We start from the raw sequence: 21,727 nt of genomic DNA on the forward strand, positions 1-21,727 counted from the left end.
TGATCGATTTGCGAATGTTGAACCAGCCCTGCATCCCAGGAATGAATCCCACTTGATCATGGTGAATAATTCTTTTTATATGCTGTTGAATTCGATTTGCTAGTATCTTATTAAGAATTTTTGCATCCATATTCATCAGGGATATTGGCCTGTAGTTCTCTTTTTTTACTGGGTCTCTGTCTGGTTTAGGAATCAAAGTAATACTGGCTTCATAGAATGAGTCTGGAAGTTTTCCTTCCCTTTCTATTTCTTGGAATAGCTTGAGAAGGATAGGTATTATCTCTGCTTTAAATGTCTGGTACAACTCCCCTGGGAAGCCATCTGGTCCTGGACTCTTATTTGTTGGGAGATTTTTGATAACCGATTCAATTTCTTCGCTGGTTATGGGTCTGTTCAAGCTTTCTATTTCCTCCTGATTGAGTTTTGGAAGAGTGTGGGTGTTTAGAAATTTGTCCATTTCTTCCAGGTTGTCCAATTTGCTGGCATATAATTTTTCATAGTATTCCCTGATAAGTGTTTGTATCTCTGAGGGATTGGTTGTAATCATTCCATTTTCATTCATGATTTTATCTATTTGGGTCATCTCCCTTTTCTTTTTGAGAAGCCTGGCTAGAGGTTTGTCAATTTTGTTTATTTTTTCAAAAAACCAACTCTTGGTTTCGTTGATCTGCTCTACAGTTTTTTTAGATTCTATATTGTTTATTTCTCCTCTGATCTTTATGATTTCTCTTCTTCTGCTGGGTTTAGGCTGCCTTTGCTGTTCTGCTTCTATTTCCTTTAGGTGTGCTGTTAGATTTTGTATTTGGGATTTTTCTTGTTTCTTGAGATAGGCCTGGATTGCAATGTATTTTCCTCTCAGGACTGCCTTCGCTGCATCCCAAAGCGTTTGGATTGCTGTATTTTCATTTTCGTTTGTTTCCATATATATTTTAATTTCTTCTCTAATTGCCTGGTTGACCCACTCATTCGTTAGTAGGGTGTTCTTTAACCTCCATGCTTTTGGAGGTTTTCCAGACTTTTCCCTGTGGTTGATTTCAAGCTTCATAGCATTGTGGTCTGAAAGTATGCATGGTATAATTTCAATTCTTGTAAACTTATGAAGGGCTGTTTTGTGACCCAGTATATGATCTATCTTGGAGAATGTTCCATGTGCACTCGAGAAGAAAGTATATTCTGTTGCTTTGGGATGCAGAGTTCTAAATATATCTGTCAAGTCCATCTGATCCAATGTATCATTCAGGGCCCTTGTTTCTTTATTGACTGTGTGTCTAGATGATCTATCCATTTCTGTAAGTGGGGTGTTAAAGTCCCCTGCAATGACCACATTCTTATCAATAAGGTTGCTTATGTTTATGAGTAATTGTTTTATATATCTGGGGGCTCGGGTATTTGGCGCATAGACATTTATAATAGTTAGCTCTTCCTGGTGGATAGACCCTGTGATTATTATATAATGCCCTTCTTCATCTCTTGTTACAGCCTTTAATTTAAAGTCTAGTTTGTCTGATATAAGTATGGCTACTCCAGCTTTCTTTTGGCTTCCAGGAGCATGATAAATAGTTCTCCATCCCCTCACTCTCAATCTAAAGGTGTCCTCCGATCTAAAATGAGTCTCTTGTAGACAGCAAATAGATGGGTCTTGTTTTTTTATCCATTCTGATACCCTATGTCTTTTAGTTGGCGCATTTAATCCATTTACATTCAGTGTTATTATAGAAAGATATGGGTTTAGAGTCATTGTGATGTCTGTATGTTTTATGCTTGTAGTAATGTCTCTGGTACTTTGTCTCACAGGATCCCCCTTAGGATCTCTTGTAGGGCTGGTTTCGTGGTGACAAATTCCTTCAGTTTTTGTTTGTTTGGGAAGACCTTTATCTCTCCTTCTATTCTAAATGACAGACTTGCTGGATAAAGGATTCTCGGCTGCATATTTTTTCTGTTTAGCACACTGTAGATATCGTGCCAAGCCTTTCTGGCCTGCCAAGTTTCAAAGGAGAGATCAGTCACGAGTCTTATAGGTCTCCCTTTATATGTGAGGGCACGTTTATCCCTTGCTGCTTTCAGAATTTTCTCTTTATCCTTGTATTTTGCCAGTTTCACTATGATATGTCGTGCAGAAGATCGATTCAAGTTACGTCTGAAGGGAGTTCTCTGTGCCTCTTGGATTTCAGTGCCTTTTTCCTTCCCCAGTTCAGGGAAGTTCTCAGCTATAATTTGTTCAAGTACCCCTTCAGCACCTTTCCCTCTCTCTTCCTCCTCTGGGATACCAATTATGCGTATATTATTTTTTTTTAGTGTATCACTTAGTTCTCTAATTTTCCCCTCATACTCCTGGATTTTTTTATCTCTCTTTCTCTCAGCTTCCTCTTTCTCCATAACTTTATCTTCTAGTTCACCTATTCTCTCCTCTGCCTCTTCAAGCCGAGCCATCGTGGTTTCCATTTTGTTTTGCATTTCGTTTAAAGCGTTTTTCAACTCCTCGTGACTGTTCCTTAGTCCCTCGATCTTTGTGGCAAGAGATTCTCTGCTGTCCTGTATACTGTTTTCAAGCCCAGCGATTAATTTTATGACTATTATTCTAAATTCACTTTCTGTTATATTATTTAAATCCTTTTTGATCAGTTCATTAGCTGTTGTTATTTCCTGGAGATTCTTCTGAGGGGAATTCTTCCGTTTGGTCATTTTGGAGAGTCCCTGGCGTGGTGAGGACCTGCAGGGCACTTCCCCTGTGCTGTGGTGTATAACTGGAGTTAGTGGGCGGGGCTGCAGTCCGACCCGATGTCTGCCCCCAGCCCACTGCTGGGGCCACAGTCAGACTGGTGTGTGCCTTCTCTTCCCCTCTCCTAGGGGCGGGATTCACTGTGGGGTGGCGTGTCCCGTCTGGGCTACTTGCACACTGCCAGGCTTGTGTTGCTGGGGATCTGGGGTATTAGCTGGGGTGGGTAGGCAAGGTGCACGGGGGCTGGAGGGGCAGGCTTAGCTCGCTTCTCCTTAGGTGATCCACTTCAGGAGGAGCCCTGTGGCAGCGGGAGGGAGTCAGATCCGCTGCCGGAGGTTTGGCTCCGCAGAAGCACAGAGTTGGGTGTTTGTGCGGAGCGAGCAAGTTCCCTGGCAGGAACTGGTTCCCTTTGGGATTTTGGCTGGGGGATGGGCGGGGGAGATGGCGCTGGCGCCTTTGTTCCCCGCCAAGCTGAGCTCTGCCGTCCGGGGGCTCAGCAGCTCTCCCTCCCTTTGTCCTCCAGCCTTCCCGCTTTCCGAGCAGAGCTGTTAACTTATGACCTCCCAGACGCTAAGTCGCGCTTGCTGTCGGAACACAGTCCGTCTGGCCCCTCCGCTTTTGCCAGCCAGACTCGGGGGCTCCGCTTGGCCGGCGAGCCGCCCCTCCGCCCCGGCTCCCTCCCGCCAGTCCGTGGAGCGCGCACCGCCTCGCCGCCCTTCCTACCCTCTTCCGTGGGCCTCTCGTCTGCGCTTGACTCCGGAGACTCCCTTCTGCTAATCCTCTGGCGGTTTTCTGGGTTCTTTAGGCAGGTGTAGGTGGAATCTAAGTGATCGGCAGGACGCGCTGTGAGCCCCGCGTCCTCCTACGCCGCCATCTTCCCCATTCATCGCCATGCAAACATTTAAAACCCAGGTACCACCCTGACTGAAAGTATGTTTATTATTTTTCAAATGCTGACAACTGATGTTAATAGCAGTTAATTAACTGATGTTAATTTTAAAGTCACGGTTTTTCAGTTATGTATTTAACTGTGTTTGTATACTCTACCCCGAGAATTCAGAAAAACAGAACCAAAATAAGACAAGCTATAAGAAAAAAATCTCAAATTCTGTATTCCTGGCCTTTATATGTATTTGAATATGAATGCTCTATTTTCCTGTCTGAGAGGCAAATATGAAAATTTCAGCCATCTAAAGTAATTTTAGGCTTCTCCATCTGCCCTACCACCCCCACATCCAATCAATTTACAAAGTCCTGTTCTTACTAACTATATGTCATTATCCTCCCTTCTTCATCTCCACTTACATCCCCATTTTTGCCTCTCTTCTTTGACTTAAAAATATAATATTAGCTATTAATCATTTCAATTTGGTGACCTCTCTTTTGTAGGCACTTCTTAGTGCATATACTCTGTGGTTGATATAAGCCTTAGAGTCAAAATTTAAAAATTTCAGATTTCAGCTTCATCATTTATTAATTATGTGGTCTTGGATAAGTCACTTAACTCTTCAGTGACCTCCCACTACCCTTAGAAAATTGTGACTGCTTTGGCTTTACAGAGTTCTCTAGAGCCTAATCCTTACCAGCTGCTCTAGTTCTTACCTTTTCTCCTTTCTCTCTCCTTCTTTATACTGAGTCATACAGATGTTTCCTTTCTCCTCCGTGACTGGAAATATACTCTTCCCTCACAAAGGAATGCCTTTGTTATTTTGTTTACCTTAGTACTACTTCTTCATATCTCTGATTCACCACAACTTTGTCAAAGAGGCTTTCCTGACCTCCTACACTAGACCCCTTTTTATGCATTCTATAGCGTTCACAACTTACCATTGTTTTGGTCTTGTACTTAAAATTAATTACTTAGTACCTGTCATTTCCATTACACTCAATCTTAGCCAAAAGGCCGAGAAGCGATCCTGTCATTTCCATTAGAGTATGAGTTCCATGGAGTCAGCTACCAGAAGATCTACCAGAGAACAGTAGTCAACCTTTGTTGAAATTGAGTTTACCAAAATGATATTAAATGCGTTAAATCCTCCTTTTAGAGAAAAAGAGACTCTTGTAGAATTAAATAACTCATAAATAATGACACGGAGCTCAAATCTATATCTGGCTTCAAAAACCTCATAACCTTGTGGGGCGCCTGGGTGGCGCAGTCGGTTAAGCGTCCGACTTCAGCCAGCTCACGATCTCGCGGTCCGTGAGTTCGAGCCCCGCGTTAGGCTCTGGGCTGATGGCTCGGAGCCTGGAGCCTGTTTCCGATTCTGTGTCTCCCTCTCTCTCTGCCCCTCCCCCGTTCATGCTCTGTCTCTCTCTGTCCCAAAAATAAATAAAAAACATTGAAAAAAAATAAAATTTAAAAAAACAACAACTCATAACCTTGCTATTACTGCTTCCTACCGCGAGCACTTGAGAGCAGTTACTGTGCTTTGATCAACTCTGTATCCCTAGTATCTGGCTTATGGACAGTTACAAAGGAGAAATTAAATTACCTGTAATATCTCCACTGACTGTAACCACTATGAAAACATTAGTGTACTATTTTCCAGTCTTGTAAATGTTCATATATATATGAACATATATATATATATTATGATATGATATATCATAATATATGATATGATATATCATATATATCATAATATATATATATATGTTCATATATATATGAACATTTTCCCACTTGAGTCAGTATTCTTTGAAAACATTATTTTTAAGATGGTTTTATCTTACATACTTGGACCATATTCTTTAAATTTGTTTACCCTAATGTTGGACTTCACATTATTTCTAGTCTCCCACTATTAGAAATAACACAGTAATAAGTTATTAACACAGTATGAGTTATTTCACACAGTGATGAATTAAATAACATAGTATTTCCTATGGTAGATTGCTTGAAGTGGGTTTACTATAGGAGCATGTAAGGATTTTTAAGACTGTTAGGGATTGTTTTCTAAATTTCTTACAACCACTAGCAATATAGATAGAGTCAGTTTCTCTATACCCTTGCCAACCTTGATGACATGTGTAAAGAATTTTTTCCAAATCTTAAGAGGTAGAAAAATTTTACCTCATTATTTTATTTCTTTGACTACTTGTGAGGCTGAACATTTTCACATTTTTCTTAGCCTGTTCTGGTGCTGTGATTTACCTATGTATATCCTTTCCCTCTCTTTTGAGTAAGATACTAATGTTTTATTTACAAGAATTTCTCTTCATAATGTTAGAAGTATTTTATCCCATTTTGTCTGCTTTTTAATTTTGTTTCAGTGTTTTTTATTTATTCAGTTTGTAAATTTATAAGACTCTTTTCCTTTCCATTGCCCTTTAATATTAAAAAGTCTTGCCCTGTCCTGAAATTTTGATTTTGTAATTTTTTTTTCTTGTAATTTTTGTGAACTTACTTTGTACGCTCAACTATTTGATTATTCTGGGATTTATTTTGGAATATATTTCACCTTTTGAAGGAAAAGTTTCTGACTTCCTGCTCCAAAAGAGTGTATTTAATTTTGCTAATTAGAACTTTCTTGTTCATGGAATTATATTATCTGCTGAAACTCTTTTTTTCCTACTCTAGGCCCATTTGGCTATACTTCCATGTTATTGGTATTAATGTTTTTCCAGATTTGTGAGTAGAATTGAGGTGTATTGGATTTATTATTTAAAAACAAAATTGAAGATGATTCAGAGATATCTTTCTATTTCAGCCTGGTGTGTGCAGTGAGCTATACAACTCAGGGTGGAGAAAAAATGTATTTTAGAAAATTCTTCAAATTTCAGGTATTAAATATTAAAATGGTAAATATTTTTTAGATGCCTTTTTTCCCTATGAAGTTATTCCTATGTATCTGCAGTGAAAACAGGCTCCAAATAGTGGAGCTTCATGTATTTGGATTTGTTATATTACTAGCAATCTAAAGTCAGAGTAAATTAAGTAAAAGCAGAGAAATTATCATTGTCAATGTAATATTTCATTTGAACATTTTTTTAAGTTGTTTTTTTTTGTGTTTTTTTTTTGTTTGTTTTTTTTTTGTAGTAATCTCTCCATCCAGCATGGGACTTATCATGACTCTGAGATCAAAAGTTGCACACTCTTCTGACTGAGCCAGCCAGGTGCCCCTCACTTGAAGATTTTTATCCGTAAAATAATTGTTCTGTTTTTATGCCTTGACAAAACACACAAGAATATATGAGAGGGATGAAATGAGTGTGAAGTCCAGATAAAATCAATGTAAATAGTATCAAATTTCTATACAAATTTTTAAATGAGAGATTATTGACTTGAGCTGAGTGGACTAGGCTTCCTTCTGGGATTCCGTGAGTCACTGAAATTGTAGGTAGAATTTTGTACTTATATACAATTTTCACTCCATGATCAAAAATAGTTAAAAACCACTGGTTTACCATAGGTACATGTATGTGAGAAGGGATGGGATGACCATATACAGTTGTCTAAATTAGATGTAGATACGATGCTGTGTATATTTTTCATACCTCTCTGTTTTTAAGTAGCAGAAAAAGTACTATCAGTAGGAAATAAATACGTACATACATACATACATACATACCCACATTTATTTGGGGGCACATGGCTGGCTTATTAGGTGGAGCATATGAGTCTTGATCTCAGGGTTGTGAGTTTGAGTCCCACATTGGGCATAGAGATTACTTTAAAATATTTTTAAAAAATTTTTACAAAGGGAAAAATTTTTGCTATGACTTTGCTGCATCACACATTTAAGATTTTACATGCCTTTTAAAAGAAAATAAGAGGTTTGCTTATTTTGATAAACACTTTTGTGAAATATAGAGAGAAAAATACATAAAATGTATATATTCAGTTTAGCAAAATATTATGAAATAAACACTTAATGTAATTCATGTAACTATCACCCACTCAAGAAATGATGGTTGTCTTTTAAAAATGCATTTGGGATTGTTTTTTGTTTTTGTTTGTTTTTGCAAAAATACTGCATACCTATTGGAAAAGTTTTTCACAGTTAAGATTGGAAAATGCCTTTGACAAATTTATGCCCTATGGTTTAAAACAAACAAAGATAAATGGTCAAATGATAATAATCTCCTCTGATTGATATGCTTTATTAAACTAGGTTCTCAAACCATTGGATGTGAAAACCAAATTTTATAATGCAGAGGTAAGTGTTGGGTACTTAATGGGAATTCAGATTAAACAGTAAGATCTTTATTTGACTAAAATTCTGATACATTTCTTTTCATATTAAATTGCTTATATAACTGCACATTACTTGTAAAAAAATGAGCATAAATTCCAATCAAAAGAGAATAATTTCCTTGTAAATCTTTTAATCTGCAGTGTTTAACTTACATGGAATCAGTGTATCTTGAATTTTACTCTCTCAAATTTTGTAAGGCTTTCACCCCCTTGCACTAAATGATTGCACTGTACTTCCATGTAATGGTTATTGTTACTGTCTAAAAACATTAGCAATTTGTTCAATATTTAGAGTGTGATTCTGGTATCATAAAATTGAAGTAGTTGATCTAACCCTGCAAAAAAGATTTAATGTTCATGGAAAATATTGACAAATAGAGCTCATCAAATTAAATTCTTTGCCCTGGAAAATTAGGGTGTTAGCTACAGTTTGATTATTAAATTCAGTGAATGGCTTGAAATACTTTTTGGGAGAAACGGGTTTGGCAAAAATATAGAAATATGTAACTTTTAGAATAGAAGATATCTTCTGTCCTAATAAAAGAGATAAAATAGACTTTGCCTAGGAGAAATGTCTTATTGCTTGGATTTCCTTTTAAAAATTCTACTTTATCTTGGCTTCTAAAGTTCCACAAAAAGCAGATTTCCTAATAGGTCCCTTACTCCCGCAAAAAACAGATCTTTCATACCACAGTGATAAATTCAAAAACATTTACAGTATTTTGAAATGAAAATTATATCTTTATTCCTCTAAGCCACATGATCAGAAATTTACAGTCATATGTCAAATTTCCTATGTATTTTTACCATCAACATCTGAGTTTTTATTCAATATAAAGTTTGTACTACTGGACATACCAAAAGATGCCTAAGATAAGGAACCTGACCTGCAGTAAAGCCCTATTAGGAGAAAAGAAAAAAAGTGCATAAAATAATAAAACTATCTAATATAGTATATATAGTGAATCTAAAGTGAATGATACAAAAAGATGTGCTATAGGAAGTCTGGGGTTGAGATTTTAGAGTAGTGTTCAGGGAAGATGAGGAGGGGAACTAGAGGGAGGGTTTGGAAGTAACCCGTTGGAAACATAAAAGTGTCAAAGTAGTGAAGGCATTCCTAGCAGAATTACAAATGCACATGGATTATTGAGTACTTAGTGAAGAATATACATATTTGATGGAAGGATACAGTCTCATCAAGGAGATTACTAGATATTTAAAGAGTTAACATTTCTTTTTCATGGGTAGGGGAGCTGGAATACTACATACATGTTCTGGTTTTACTAGAATACTGTTGATTAATTATAGTATAGCTATTCAGCTTGGTGAATTTTAAGTGATCTTAATTTATCATTTTGCCGGGAAAGATTTCATCCATAATATGAGGGAGATGGGTAACTATTCTGTTAGAACACATATGTTTGAAAATTAGAAACAAATAGGGCTGTATGTGGGTCTTTTTTCCTATAATTGGGTTGTAGGAAGGCACATATTAAGCGGTTTTAGGCTTCCTTTGATGAAAATGTGGTGGTACAGTAAGATACTTGGCAAATAGTTTTATAACACTAATATTCACAGTGATTTGCATAGTTTTTTAAATTACTAGTTATTCCATGAATAATATTATAAAAGTGATATACTCCCCCAAAAGGAAGGGGAAAAAAATCCACAATTTGACCACACCAAAAAGTAATGGGCTTTTCATTAATCCATGTCGTCTTTCAGTTTTTACTCATTTGTGTTTAATATTCTCTTTTCATAATCATAGTACCAATTGTGTTTGTTGCCTTTTTCAGTTAACATTTATATGATCTGTAATCTTTGCCAACAAACGTCAGCTAAAAAAGTTTTAGTAAAATTCTGAACCTTTCAAAATAGAGATATCTTTTTTTTTTTTTTAATATATGAAATTTATTGTCAAATTGGTTTCCATACAACACCCAGTGCTCATCCCAAAAGGTGCCCTCCTCAATACCCATCACCCACCCTCCCCTCCCTTCCACCCCCCATCAGCCCTCAGCTTGTTCTCAGTTTTTAAGAGTCTCTTATGCTTTGGCTCTCTTCCACTCTAACCTCTTTTTTTTTTTTTTTTCTTTCCCCTCCCCCATGGGTTTCTGTTAAGTTTCTCAGGATCCACATAAGAGTGAAACCATATGGTATCTGTCTTTCTCTGTATGGCTTATTTCACTTAGCATCACACTCTCCAGTTCCATCCACGGTGCTACAAAAGGCCATATTTCATTCTTTCTCATTGCCACGTAGTATTCCATTGTGTATATAAACCACAATTTCTTTATCCATTCATCAGTTGATGGACATTTAGGCTCTTTCCACAATTTGGCTATTGTTGAGAGTGCTGCTATAAACATTGGGGTACAAGTGCCCCTATGCATCAGTACTCCTGTATCCCTTGGGTAAAGTCATAGGAGTGCTATTGCTGGGTCATAGGGTAGGTCTATTTTTAATTTTCTGAGGAACCTCCACACTGCTTTCCAGAGCGGCTGCACCAATTTGCATTCCCACCAACAGTGCAAGAGGGTTCCCGTTTCTCCACATCCTCTCCAGCATCTATAGTCTCCTGATTTGTTCATTTTGGCCACTCTGACTGGCGTGAGGTGATATCTGAGTGTGGTTTTGATTTGTATTTCCCTGATAAGGAGCGACGTTGAACATCTTTTCATGTGCCTGTTGGCCATCCGGATGTCTTTAGAGAAGTGTCTATTCATGTTTTCTGCCCATTTCTTCACTGGGTTATTTGTTTTTCGGGTGTGGAGTTTGGTGAGCTCTTTATAGATTTTGGATACTAGCCCTTTGTCCGATATGTCATTTGCAAATATCTTTTCCCATTCCGTTGGTTGCCTTTTAGTTTTGTTGGTTGTTTCTTTTGCTGTGCAGAAGCTTTTTATCTTCATAAGGTCCCAGTAATTCACTTTTGCTTTTAATTCCCTTGCCTTTGGGGATGTGTCGAGTAAGAGATTGCTACGGCTGAGGTCAGAGAGGTCTTTTCCTGCTTTCAAAATAGAGATATCTTTAAAAACTAGGAGTGAAGGGGCACCTGGGTGGCTCATTTGGTTACGTGTCCGACTCTTGATTTCAATTCAGGTAGTGATCTCACGGTTCGTGAGTTCAAGCCCCGCATCCAGCTCTGTGCTGACAGTATGGAGCCTGCTTCATATTCTCTGTCTCCCTCTCTTTCTGTCCATCCCCAGTAATAAATAAACACATAAAAAAAACTAGGAGTGAACAAATAGAATCTTTAGGGTCTCTAAGATATTCAGTATTATAGCTATACTATAATTAATCAACAGTATTACAGTAAACCAGAAAGACAGAACACATGTAGTATTCCAACTCCCCTACCCACGATAAAGAGATGTTAACTCTTTAAACATCTACTAATCCCTTGATGAGACTGTATCCTTCCATCAAATATGTATATTCTTCACTAAGTACTCAGTATTCCATGTGCCATAGTTCTTACACATTGACTTTTATTAGCACCACATTTGTCTCGAACATGTTTTTCACATTGTTTCTAATAATTCTAGTAGTATGTGAATCACCTAAAGGAAAACAAATTTTATGAGAAACTTTGTTGTAGTCTTCTAAAATGGGAAAGAAGAATAGTGACATTAGAAACCAGGATTCAAAAAAAAACAAAAAAAAAAAAAAAAGAAAAAAGAAAAAAAAAGAAACCAGGATTCAAACATTTGGTCACCTGCTGGGTATAGAGCTCTATCCCAGGTCCTAAAGGGAAATAAATATAAACTTGACATCTTCCCAGTCTTCATGGTACTTAGATTTGGTAGAGGAAATAAACATGACAAAACCACAGTGTAAGCACCATCCCCCAGATCATAAAGTGTACTTAGACTCAGAACATCAAGAGGTGAAAAAGTATTTTTAGCTATGGGTTGGATGAAAAAGGCAACATCTACGATGGCCCTTGATAAATAAGTAGCCTTAGAAATATATATGAAAACGAGACAAACTATGAAATATATTAACAAGAAGACAATAAACTTTCAGTTTTCAGAAGTGATCTAGCCCAGCATTTCTTGAAGTATAATGCATAGAACTCTAATCACTTAAGATGGTCCTTGAAAAAATGCTTCTATTATTAGACAAATTTAGGAGAAGCTGTACAGTATATATCACCTGTGATGTGGATGATAATGTATAACCATTCTAAGTTATCAATGAAAAATAACAGTATAGGTAACGTATTTATAGAACTGCAAGGCATGGAATATACCTCTCTGTCGCCCAAATGTGTCCTTGAATATTTGCTTGTGTTTAAATATTCACCGTGTTCTTCTCTATTCATTTAACCATAGCAGTTTCCCCTCTTTAGAAAAATGATTTGTCATATTTCTGTGTTACTTTCTGTTTACTTCCTTGTTTTACTAATGCTGTCTTGTTTAATAAATTTTAAAAAATGCAGAAATGCATTTTATTTAAAGTTAGTTATTCTTTTTCTTTAACATTTAATTCTGATTTTTCTAATTTTTCTTTTTTATTTTTCCATTAGAGTGACCTCAGTTCTGTGGTAATTTGATTTTTTATTATAAATTTATATGCTTTTCTTACTTACCACTTTTTGACTCTGCCTAATTAATCTCTCTGTACAAAACATAGTGGAAAAACAAAGTTAGTTGTGAATACCACTTATATGACTTTAAAAGAGGTAGATAATTTGTACTTTTTACATCATATTGGTTGTCTTACTCTGTGGGAAAAAAATTAGATGGAAGATTAAATTGTCATATTGAAACAGTTATGCTCTCACTTTTAGTGTTTTTCCTTTGGGTGTTTTTTTAAAAGAGGCATGTTAACTTTGTTTAAAATAGACTTGGGATTTTCAACAACTTCCTGTAAGGTTCTTTACTATAATTTTTTGAGTAAACTCTAGTTGAAATTTTTTCATCTTCAAATGCATAGTGGTTTTAGTTTTACGTCTGGGTCAGGTAAAGTTGGCCCTTTGACATTAGCAAACAGAAGAATATCAAATTTTCCCAAGTTGGCTAAAGTCATATTTTCAAATTTCTGTTTAATATAAGCGGCATTTGCTTATAATATGTGACTTACATAATAACAACATCGACTGCTGTAGCACAGAATTCTTAATTTTCCAAATGTCAAATGACTTTATACTAACTGTTCAAACTAACTTAATTTTCCATTATGCTGCTTGTTTTTCTTTCATTTTATCTAAGTTCTTCCTAAATTTAAGCAGAAAATTGCATTTTTAAATTTGAAATGTGGGTCTATGGTTATTTTTTTTAAAGCAATGGATTGATGGGATATATTTACCATATTCTGAGAAAAAGTAACAGAATAATAGCTATGAGTGGTACATTCTTTTAAACTGATAAGTCATTGTATTTCTATTTTCACTTGAGCACATGTGCCAAGAACTAAAGAATCTGTTTTAGTTTACATAATAATGCTTTATATTATATTCTTCATCATTATATTTTTACAAATGATTTCCATTTACCTGGATTTAATATATAAAAAGTTACATTAAGTGCCAAATTTCGGGGTCATAGTTTATTTTTTTTTCTTTCTGTATATATATATTACTTTGAAACGTTTGAACAAAGTAATTATTGAATATGCTATATCATTTTTTAGACAGGTTTGTTTCACAAATGAACCAAGTTGTCTGTTATCCTTCATTTATGCACACAAAAAATCCAAATCACATAAAAAGAAGGATGTTTGCATAAATAATCTAAATTTCAATGCCTAAATTTTAGGAATAAAAATTTTATATAAAAATACATATTTAAATTACCCATTCATAAAAATATTGCTGAATAGCATTAGTTTTCAAATTTGTCACTAAGACTACAAAATACCTTATGTTTGATTTAAAAGCTCTACGATAGTCAGGTATAATTCATATCCTTTTTTTCAGCCCTAAATATATGTGTAAAATAAACCAAGAAATCACTAATGACTGCTAACAAACTGCTTTATTCAAAAAGTTAAATCCTATATGATTATAAAATAGACTATTCTTTGTACTGGTGGTACTTATACTTTCTAAATTGAAAAAATATGACCACTGAAACTATATTAATGATATGATGGAATATTATAATGACCTAATTCTATTAACATATCACTAAAATCATAGATGCATAGGTATATGCATACTACTAAATCACAGTTTAACATTTTAATGAGTTACTAGAAGATTTAGGATATTTGTCATTGAAATTCCAGTTAAAGAACTATTTTTGGATGTTGATAAAAAAATATAGTTATCCCCCATCCATTGTTTGACAAGTTATCAGTTAACTAACACTTGACTTTGCCCCTGTTAATTATGTTAGGGTGAAGATTTCTTTTCTTGCATTAATTATGATAACTTTAATTTGCAGGCATGAACTAATCACATTTGTGGTTAATATTTTTTCTTCGTATAGATCAGATATTTTTGTTGAGGTAAATGTTTTAAATACCATTACACTTTGGTGGATATTTTTTTCATGTCCCCAGACTGATGAAGTATTTCTCGAAGCCCAGATTCAGAATATTACAACCTCACCCATGTTTATGGAGAAAGTTTCACTGGAGCCATCTATAATGTACAACGTAGCAGAATTAAATTCTGTCAGCCAAGCTGGAGAATGGTAAATATGAAGTGTTTGTTTTTATTTTGAAGTATCTGAACTTTTCTAACATTTGTTACTCTTGGGTGGTTTATAATTTTCCTTTTAATCAATAGACTTTATTTTTCTTAGTTAAGTCTTATGTTCACAGAAAAATTGATTAGAAAGCAAAGTTCCCACATGCCCCTGTCCCTGCTCATAGTTCCCAGTTTTTACATCTTGTTTTAATGTGGCACATTTGTTACAATTGATGAGCCGAATTGATGACACTTTTATTAATTACAGTCCATAATTCACATTGAGGGTTCATTTTTTTGTGTCATACATTTTGTGGGTTTTGACAAATGTAATGACATTCAGCCCCCACTGCTGTATTAGACAAAATACTCTCATTGCCCTAAAAATCTCCTGTGCTTCACCCACTCATTCTTCCTTCCACATACAATGATAAAGATCCTAGCCATTTGCATTTTATGTTTTACTGTTTGAAACATAGTCTTGTAATTTTTATAATAATTCAGTGAGGTAAATATGAAACTCTTCATCCTTTCCTGCATATGATAAAACTGAGGCATGGGAAGAAATGATGGAGAGGCTAGAAAGGATAAAAATGAAGGATGAGTTTTAAGAATATTCTCTCAACATTAAAAGGAGTGGACATAGGAAGAGACAATGTAAGTTTTTTTGCAGAAATGAAATATATATGTCTTTCTATAGATAATTTAAAAGAGGAAGAATAAATAAATACAAAGTTGATATTAATGTGGGTAAGAAGGTAATCACTGCAGAAAGTAACTGATTTTGTTCATCGATGAAAAATTTACTTCTATCTTATTATGGTGGTTAAATTGAGTAAAGTTTGTAGCCTCCCATATCCCCACTGAGGAAAACAGTAACTTCATTCTTTCCCTAATCTTTTGGTTCATTTTACAAATGATCACTTAGTTTACAGTGGTATGTTTCTTGATATAATTTTAGAAAAAGGGACAGGATACTTTAGGTTCTGATTTCTGTCACATTTTTTCAGTTAATTGATACATATCCAGTATTTTAGGTAATATATTGCATTCTGTTATAAAGAAAGAACTAAAGGTTTTCCATATCAACTGAAACATTTAAAGAAAAGTAAATCTTCTCAGTTCAAGTCCTTTTTCATTTGTGTTGAAATGGTAAATCATGCAGTTCCCGTCCAGAAGAAAAATCACAGCCATGGTTTTTCTTTTAAGACTTTAGAGAATTTTCTCCATCTCTCTCTCTCCACCCGTCTCAGTGTAACTACATTTGGGTCAAGAGCTTATTTGCAACCAATGGATACACGCCAGTATTTGTACTGCCTAAAACCCAAGAAGGAGTTTGCAGAAAAAGCAGGCATCATTAAAGGAGTAACAGTAATTGGAAAACTGGATATAGTGTGGAAAACAAATCTAGGTGAAAGGGGAAGATTACAGACCAGCCAACTTCAACGAATGGTGAGTCTGTAAAAAACACTGGAGGGGGTTTTGGGGGATGGGAGGGGCAGATAGACCAACTTAAATTTTCCTAGGTGTATTACTAAAAATCAGCACTTGTAAAAGGTATTATTATTACCAGTGAATAAGAGATAAAAGACTAATAATTTTACTGATTTCTAGGTAGAAAATTCATAGTGAGATGGATGAAAAATGTTCAAATATTAATTTATCCATAATACATGATTTGTTACTCTACTAAACAGAAAATAAATTACTACTTACCAATTTTTCCCTCCTGTAGTATTTCATGCTCACTGTTCATCTGACTTCCACTACATAAAAGGTTTTTTTTCAGTGTTCTGCAACTCTTGGACTTACTACATTCACCAACTCAGTTCAGACTTTTTAAAAGATTTTTAGAATCCGAGTCATCTAAAATTCAGAGAGTGAGTTCCATTAAGGTTGTCTTATAAGCATTATTTGGATACTTTTCCTAATTTCTGCTTTTAAAGCAGGGATGGCTCCCAATCTTCTTTCTTTTGTGCTAGTGAGACTATGCTACAGAATCATCCCTTTATGCTGAATATTAACTGCTGTGATATATTATTTAAAAATTACTTTTCTTTCACTATGTCAGGTAATAATTGGAAAAAGAAAGATTTTCACTGGACCTAATTTAAAATATAGCAGTTAAGGGAAGCCCGGGTGGCTTAGTCGGTTGAGTGTCTGACATCGACTCAGGTCATGATCTCATGGTGCGTGAGTTCGAGTCCCATGTTGGATCTGTGCTGACAGCTCAGAGCCTGGAGCCTGCTTCAGATTCTGTGTCTCCCTCTCTCTCTGCCCCTCCCCAGCTTGTGCTCTGTCTCTCTCTCTCAAAACTAAACATTAAAAAGTTAAAAAAAAATAATAATAAAAATAATAAAATAAAATACAGCATTAGCTATCATCTTGCCATGGATGTTCCAGGCTTTGATGCTTCTGTGGTCTTTTCCCTGCTTGAGTGTCTTGTGAACAGACATGTATTTTTTTCCTGGATCTTTTCAAGACAATCTTACTTTTTCTGCTTAGGCAATAACCTTCTTTTTAGAGTTATATATGTATAAGCTGCAGGATCTTTGGAAAGCATCCCTTTAAGAGCAGACCTATTGAAATTTCTTTACTGAGTTTTTACCTCTGAGATTCATTTGAACTCTACTGAACATGAAGTATTTATAGCAAACACAGTCAGAGTCCATAGTATTATTCCACAGGCAATCAATGGCAGCAAAAGAAGTTAGGATGAAAAAAAAAAAAAAAGAAAAAAGAAGTTAGAATGACTGTGAATTATTTTTCCTGAACATCAGCTTGGAGATCCACAACTGTTGAATGAATTTGCTGATGTGGCACCTTTATTGAAGTGGGAAAGTTTTGTTAATAGATGTGTGCTAACTGTGTTGCTTTTTCTCCTAGGCTCCAGGTTATGGAGACGTTAGGTTGTCTTTGGAGGCAATCCCTGATACTGTAAACCTAGAAGAACCTTTTCATATTACCTGTAAAATAACAAACTGCAGGTAATGGCAGTGTTTCTGGATGGGTGTCCTTTCCCCCTCGCCTGCATCAAAGAGAATTAAAATCTTTTGACTATGCTCTCTTAAGTTTCTCCTTGACAAACAGCCTTCTCTGAGGTTGATGTTGAATACTGTAAAGTTCTTCATCTGCTAACTGTATGTATTACATATTTTGAGGTCTTACTTTATTAGGCATTTTCTGTATTTTATTTCCTTCATGCATTGTACCCTACGAGGTAGATACGAATTATTCACATTTTATGTAATACAAAGCCAATTCAGAGGTTAAGTAACTTAGTCAAGCTGAGAGAGCTAGAAAAGATGGGGCCGGAATTTGAAACCAGGTGTATTTGACTTGAGAGCCCATGCTGTTTTCATTTTTTGCACTTCCTCACACTTCAGATTATTAAAACATAAACTAGTACATTCTGATGGAATGATACATTACAGATTTAACATTGTAAGATAGATTTTTCTGAGGCATACTTATACCTGGATTTTATCTTTAGTATTAAGAAAGTAATTTGTCACGAATTTAATACAAGGGGTCACTTAATTATAGATTGGAAAATAGAGCCTTATAATAGAGAGTATAATCTAGCTATTGGGATGCAAAGAGCACAGGGCTTTGAAGCCAACAAAACTGAGGATTAAAGTCCAGTCCTATCACTTTTGGTACAACTTCTATTTCTACTTGGGATGTATTATTCGTTGTGGCACTTTGATAGTATTGCAGTGATGAATCCCAATGCACATAGTCTGAATGTATAATCTTTTAAAATTCCATATCCATTCCAACTTTGATATAGGAAATACCCATCCATGACAATTATAAAAATACTCCCTCCCTCTGAAGCTAGTGACCCTCCCACACGGTTAATCATTCCTTTCTGTCACAGCAAATTTTAATATAGTTTTTTAGTGACACTCATGTATTGCTGTGGCTTTTAGTTTCTCTTTACTAAATTGTGCATTATTCAACAGAAGGGACCATGTCTTCCCTAGCATTGTAAATGCACTGCCTGCCATGTCATTGGAGTTCAGTAAACAGCAACTCACATGGGGTGAAAACCCTTTCTGTATAAGTGTGCTTTTGGATTTTTTGTTTAAATTTTTTGAGGTATAGCAAACCAATGACCAAATGACAAACCACTGTAAAAAATAAAATTCATGTTAGGTGATTGAAGTTTTCTAAAAACCACCTGTTTCTTAGATCTTCAGTTTCCTTATCTATAAAAATAGGACCCCCACCACTGCCACCCACCTACACACAGACACATACACACAATATACAGTAACTGGCTTTTTGTGAAATGTACTGACAAAATTCATGTAGTGCATCTAACCTGGTCTATGGCACATAATGGATACTTCAAATGTTTGTTGCAGAGATAGATACATATAAAGCTAAATATCATTAAATGAGTATGTGAAAGAATGTATAAATTGCAATTTAAATAAATATTTAAAATATGGAGCCAACTATGAGAGGATAAAAAGAGGTCAAACAGTTGAGTGTGGTCAGAAATGGTGGTAGAGCCAGAGGACTATTTTTTACTATGAGCCTTTGGTAATTAAAAAAAAAAAAAAAAAAGTGTATACCTTCATTGAAAGTTATTTTTAACTTTACATGTTTTAAGCTAAACTGGTGCTATCAGTTATAAGCAGAAGCAGTCTTTTCACATGAACACTGAACAAACGTGGATAGTATTTACTTAGAAATCTTGTCTGTCGTTTTACCTGCAGGGTAAAGGAACATAGATTAAATAGCAAAAGGCTCAGTTTATCTTTGTCTTTCCTGTAGAATACTTAACAGAAATAGGAAGGAAGCATAGCAACAAGGTGAGACACAGATGTCTGGAAGTTTCCCAGAGAAATGGCAAAGCTGCCAACAGATCAGCACCAGGGAGCCAGGATTCAATAATAGAACCAGAAGGCTTATATCCAGACAGGCAGATCAGTCTCAGTGCTTTAAACCCTAGAAGACGCCATATCTTTCATTTTCCTGATTGTCTCAAGTGAAATAAAAACGACATTATAGCTTTTTATTTCTGATTCCACTTTTATTCTTCTGGACACCCCGAAAACAAATTTCATTGGCACTAGTGGAAGAAATATCACAGAACCGCTTTGTGAAAGGAACAAGATTTATTCCTGTCTTTCTGATTCCTCCAGCAGTGAAAGGACTATGGATCTGGTTTTGGAAATGTGCAATACCAATTCTATCCACTGGTGTGGCATTTCAGGAAGACAGCTTGGAAAGCTACATCCAAGTTCCTCTCTCTGCCTTGCCCTTACTCTCCTGTCTTCAGTACAGGGACTGCAGGTGCGCTATCTTTTCAGTATTTGGGGACTGTTAACCAGTGGTCATTTACTATTTCCATTTTTTTCCTCTGATAAATTACCAATGAATGAAACTTTACACCGGTATCTTTCTCTCAATAGAGTGTCTCCGGCTTAAGACTAACTGACACGTTCTTAAAGAGAACATATGAATATGATGACATCGCACAGGTCTGTGTGGTATCTTCGGCCATCAAAGTGGAGAGCTGAAGAAAATTTCCAGTGTTCTGCTTTTCATTGAGTTTAACAGAACTTTCTGTATTTCTGTCACCTTTGTGAAATGATTGAGTCTACAACAAAAATAAGTAACTATTATTTAAATTTCTTTCCTGCAAAAGTTAAAATATTAAATATTTGTTTTGAAAACAGCCATCTACTGATTGTATCTTATGAGTTATATTCTAAAAGAATATTTGTACATTTTCTATACATCTCCTATTTGATTTCATTTCTCACCACTGGACTTTGTTCTCCAAAAGCTCTGTATTTGAGGCCATTTACCCCTAGCAAGTATCTGGAACAGGGGTTAGCAAACATTTTATGTAAAGGGACAGATACTAAATATTTGTCTTTGCAGGGAATGTGGTTTCTGTTGAAAATTCTTAGCTCTGCTGTTATAGTAGGAGAGCAGCCAGTAGGCAAAAAGAGCACAGCAGTATTTAAAAAAACAGGCAGCTGGCCAGATTTGGCCCGCAGGCCATAGTTTGCTGACCTTGACTTAGAATATAGAACTGTTTCTTAAAACTTTAGATTATTATAATACTTTATTTAAAACTTTTCAATTAGTCCATTTTTCCCCTAACTCCTCAGTCAGCAGAAAAAGTTGAAAACTATAGTAAAAATAATAAGTAAATAAAACAACTAGAGTAGTCCCTGTGTAACCTTTATTGCAAACACAGTATGAGTTCTCCTAGTGTTTTCAAAGTTACTATATTTGTATGTATCTGTTTGTATGTAGATATAAACAGATCTAAATTTCAGTTACTAACAGCAGATCAGAATTGGCTTAATTTCTTGGATTGTTGATTATTCTATTAACTTTTAACTAAGAAACCTGATAATTTTCTAACTCAAAGCCAGAAAGTCCTGGGCTTTTTTCATATTGAAAAACAAGTGACTTATTTTCATAAGGCATATTGAAAGGATTTCTACCTTCTGATATTTGATTTTGAACTCTAAGTCATGCATTACTACTACAAAACTATCTCTAGATGTAATCACACTGATTTACTTATGTCAGGAACAAAACAGTGAGAAAGTTAATATTGTAAACAACTTTGAGGGGCTCCTGAGCGGCCCAGTCGGTTAAGTGTCCAACTTCAGCTCAGGTCATGATCTCGAGGTCTGTGAGTTCAAGTCCCATGTGAGGCTCTGTGCTGACAGCTCAGAGCCTGGAGCCTGCTTTGGATTCTGTGTCTTCCTCTCTGTCTGCCCCTCTCCCGCTTTTGCTCTCTCTCTCAAAAATAAATAAAAACATTTTTTAAAAAAAGATTGTAAACAACTTTGCAACATGAATATAGTAAGTTTCAATATTTTGTAAGGACAACAAAAGCTTATACTGTTAAATAAAAACTTATTTTGGTAAGTTGAAATTCAAGAACGTATATAGAATCACTTAACTGTTAGAGGTATTAAGTCAAATACAAAAATTTGTTTTTCTTAAATGCATAATTATTTATTGCCATGACAAATTATTTGGTCCAAAGTGAAAGCTATATTCAGAATGAGATTTGCCCCTTAAGTTGCACTAATAATGAAATCTGTGCAAAATAAAGTAAAAGCAGTGTAAAGTTGAAGTCTGTCTTCCAGAATGAGTAAGACTGATTAAATGATAAGACTTGATA

General features: G+C 35.4%; 1 protein-coding gene across 4 annotated transcripts in view; it reads left to right on the plus strand.

Annotated features, from left to right (window-relative positions):
* Window positions 1-21,727, plus strand: part of TRAPPC13 (trafficking protein particle complex subunit 13) — a 45,438-nt gene extending 23,711 nt beyond the window's left edge. Inside the window, exons 6-13 of one of the 4 annotated variants that reach the window (XM_049649547.1) lie at window positions 6,430-6,502; window positions 7,834-7,878; window positions 12,448-12,465; window positions 14,427-14,560; window positions 15,810-16,008; window positions 17,443-17,543; window positions 19,716-19,866; window positions 19,986-21,727. In XM_049649547.1, coding sequence (XP_049505504.1) covers window positions 6,430-6,502; window positions 7,834-7,878; window positions 12,448-12,465; window positions 14,427-14,560; window positions 15,810-16,008; window positions 17,443-17,543; window positions 19,716-19,866; window positions 19,986-20,093 — 829 coding nt within the window. In that variant the 3' untranslated portion in view covers window positions 20,094-21,727. The remainder of the gene's footprint in view (window positions 1-6,429; window positions 6,503-7,833; window positions 7,879-12,447; window positions 12,466-14,426; window positions 14,561-15,809; window positions 16,009-17,442; window positions 17,544-19,715; window positions 19,867-19,985) is intronic. The other 3 variants (XM_049649548.1, XM_049649549.1, XM_049649550.1) reach the window with 3 other exon arrangements.

The sequence above is a fragment of the Panthera uncia genome, assembly GCF_023721935.1.
Source record: "Panthera uncia isolate 11264 chromosome A1 unlocalized genomic scaffold, Puncia_PCG_1.0 HiC_scaffold_17, whole genome shotgun sequence".
Lineage (NCBI taxonomy): Eukaryota > Metazoa > Chordata > Mammalia > Carnivora > Felidae > Panthera > Panthera uncia.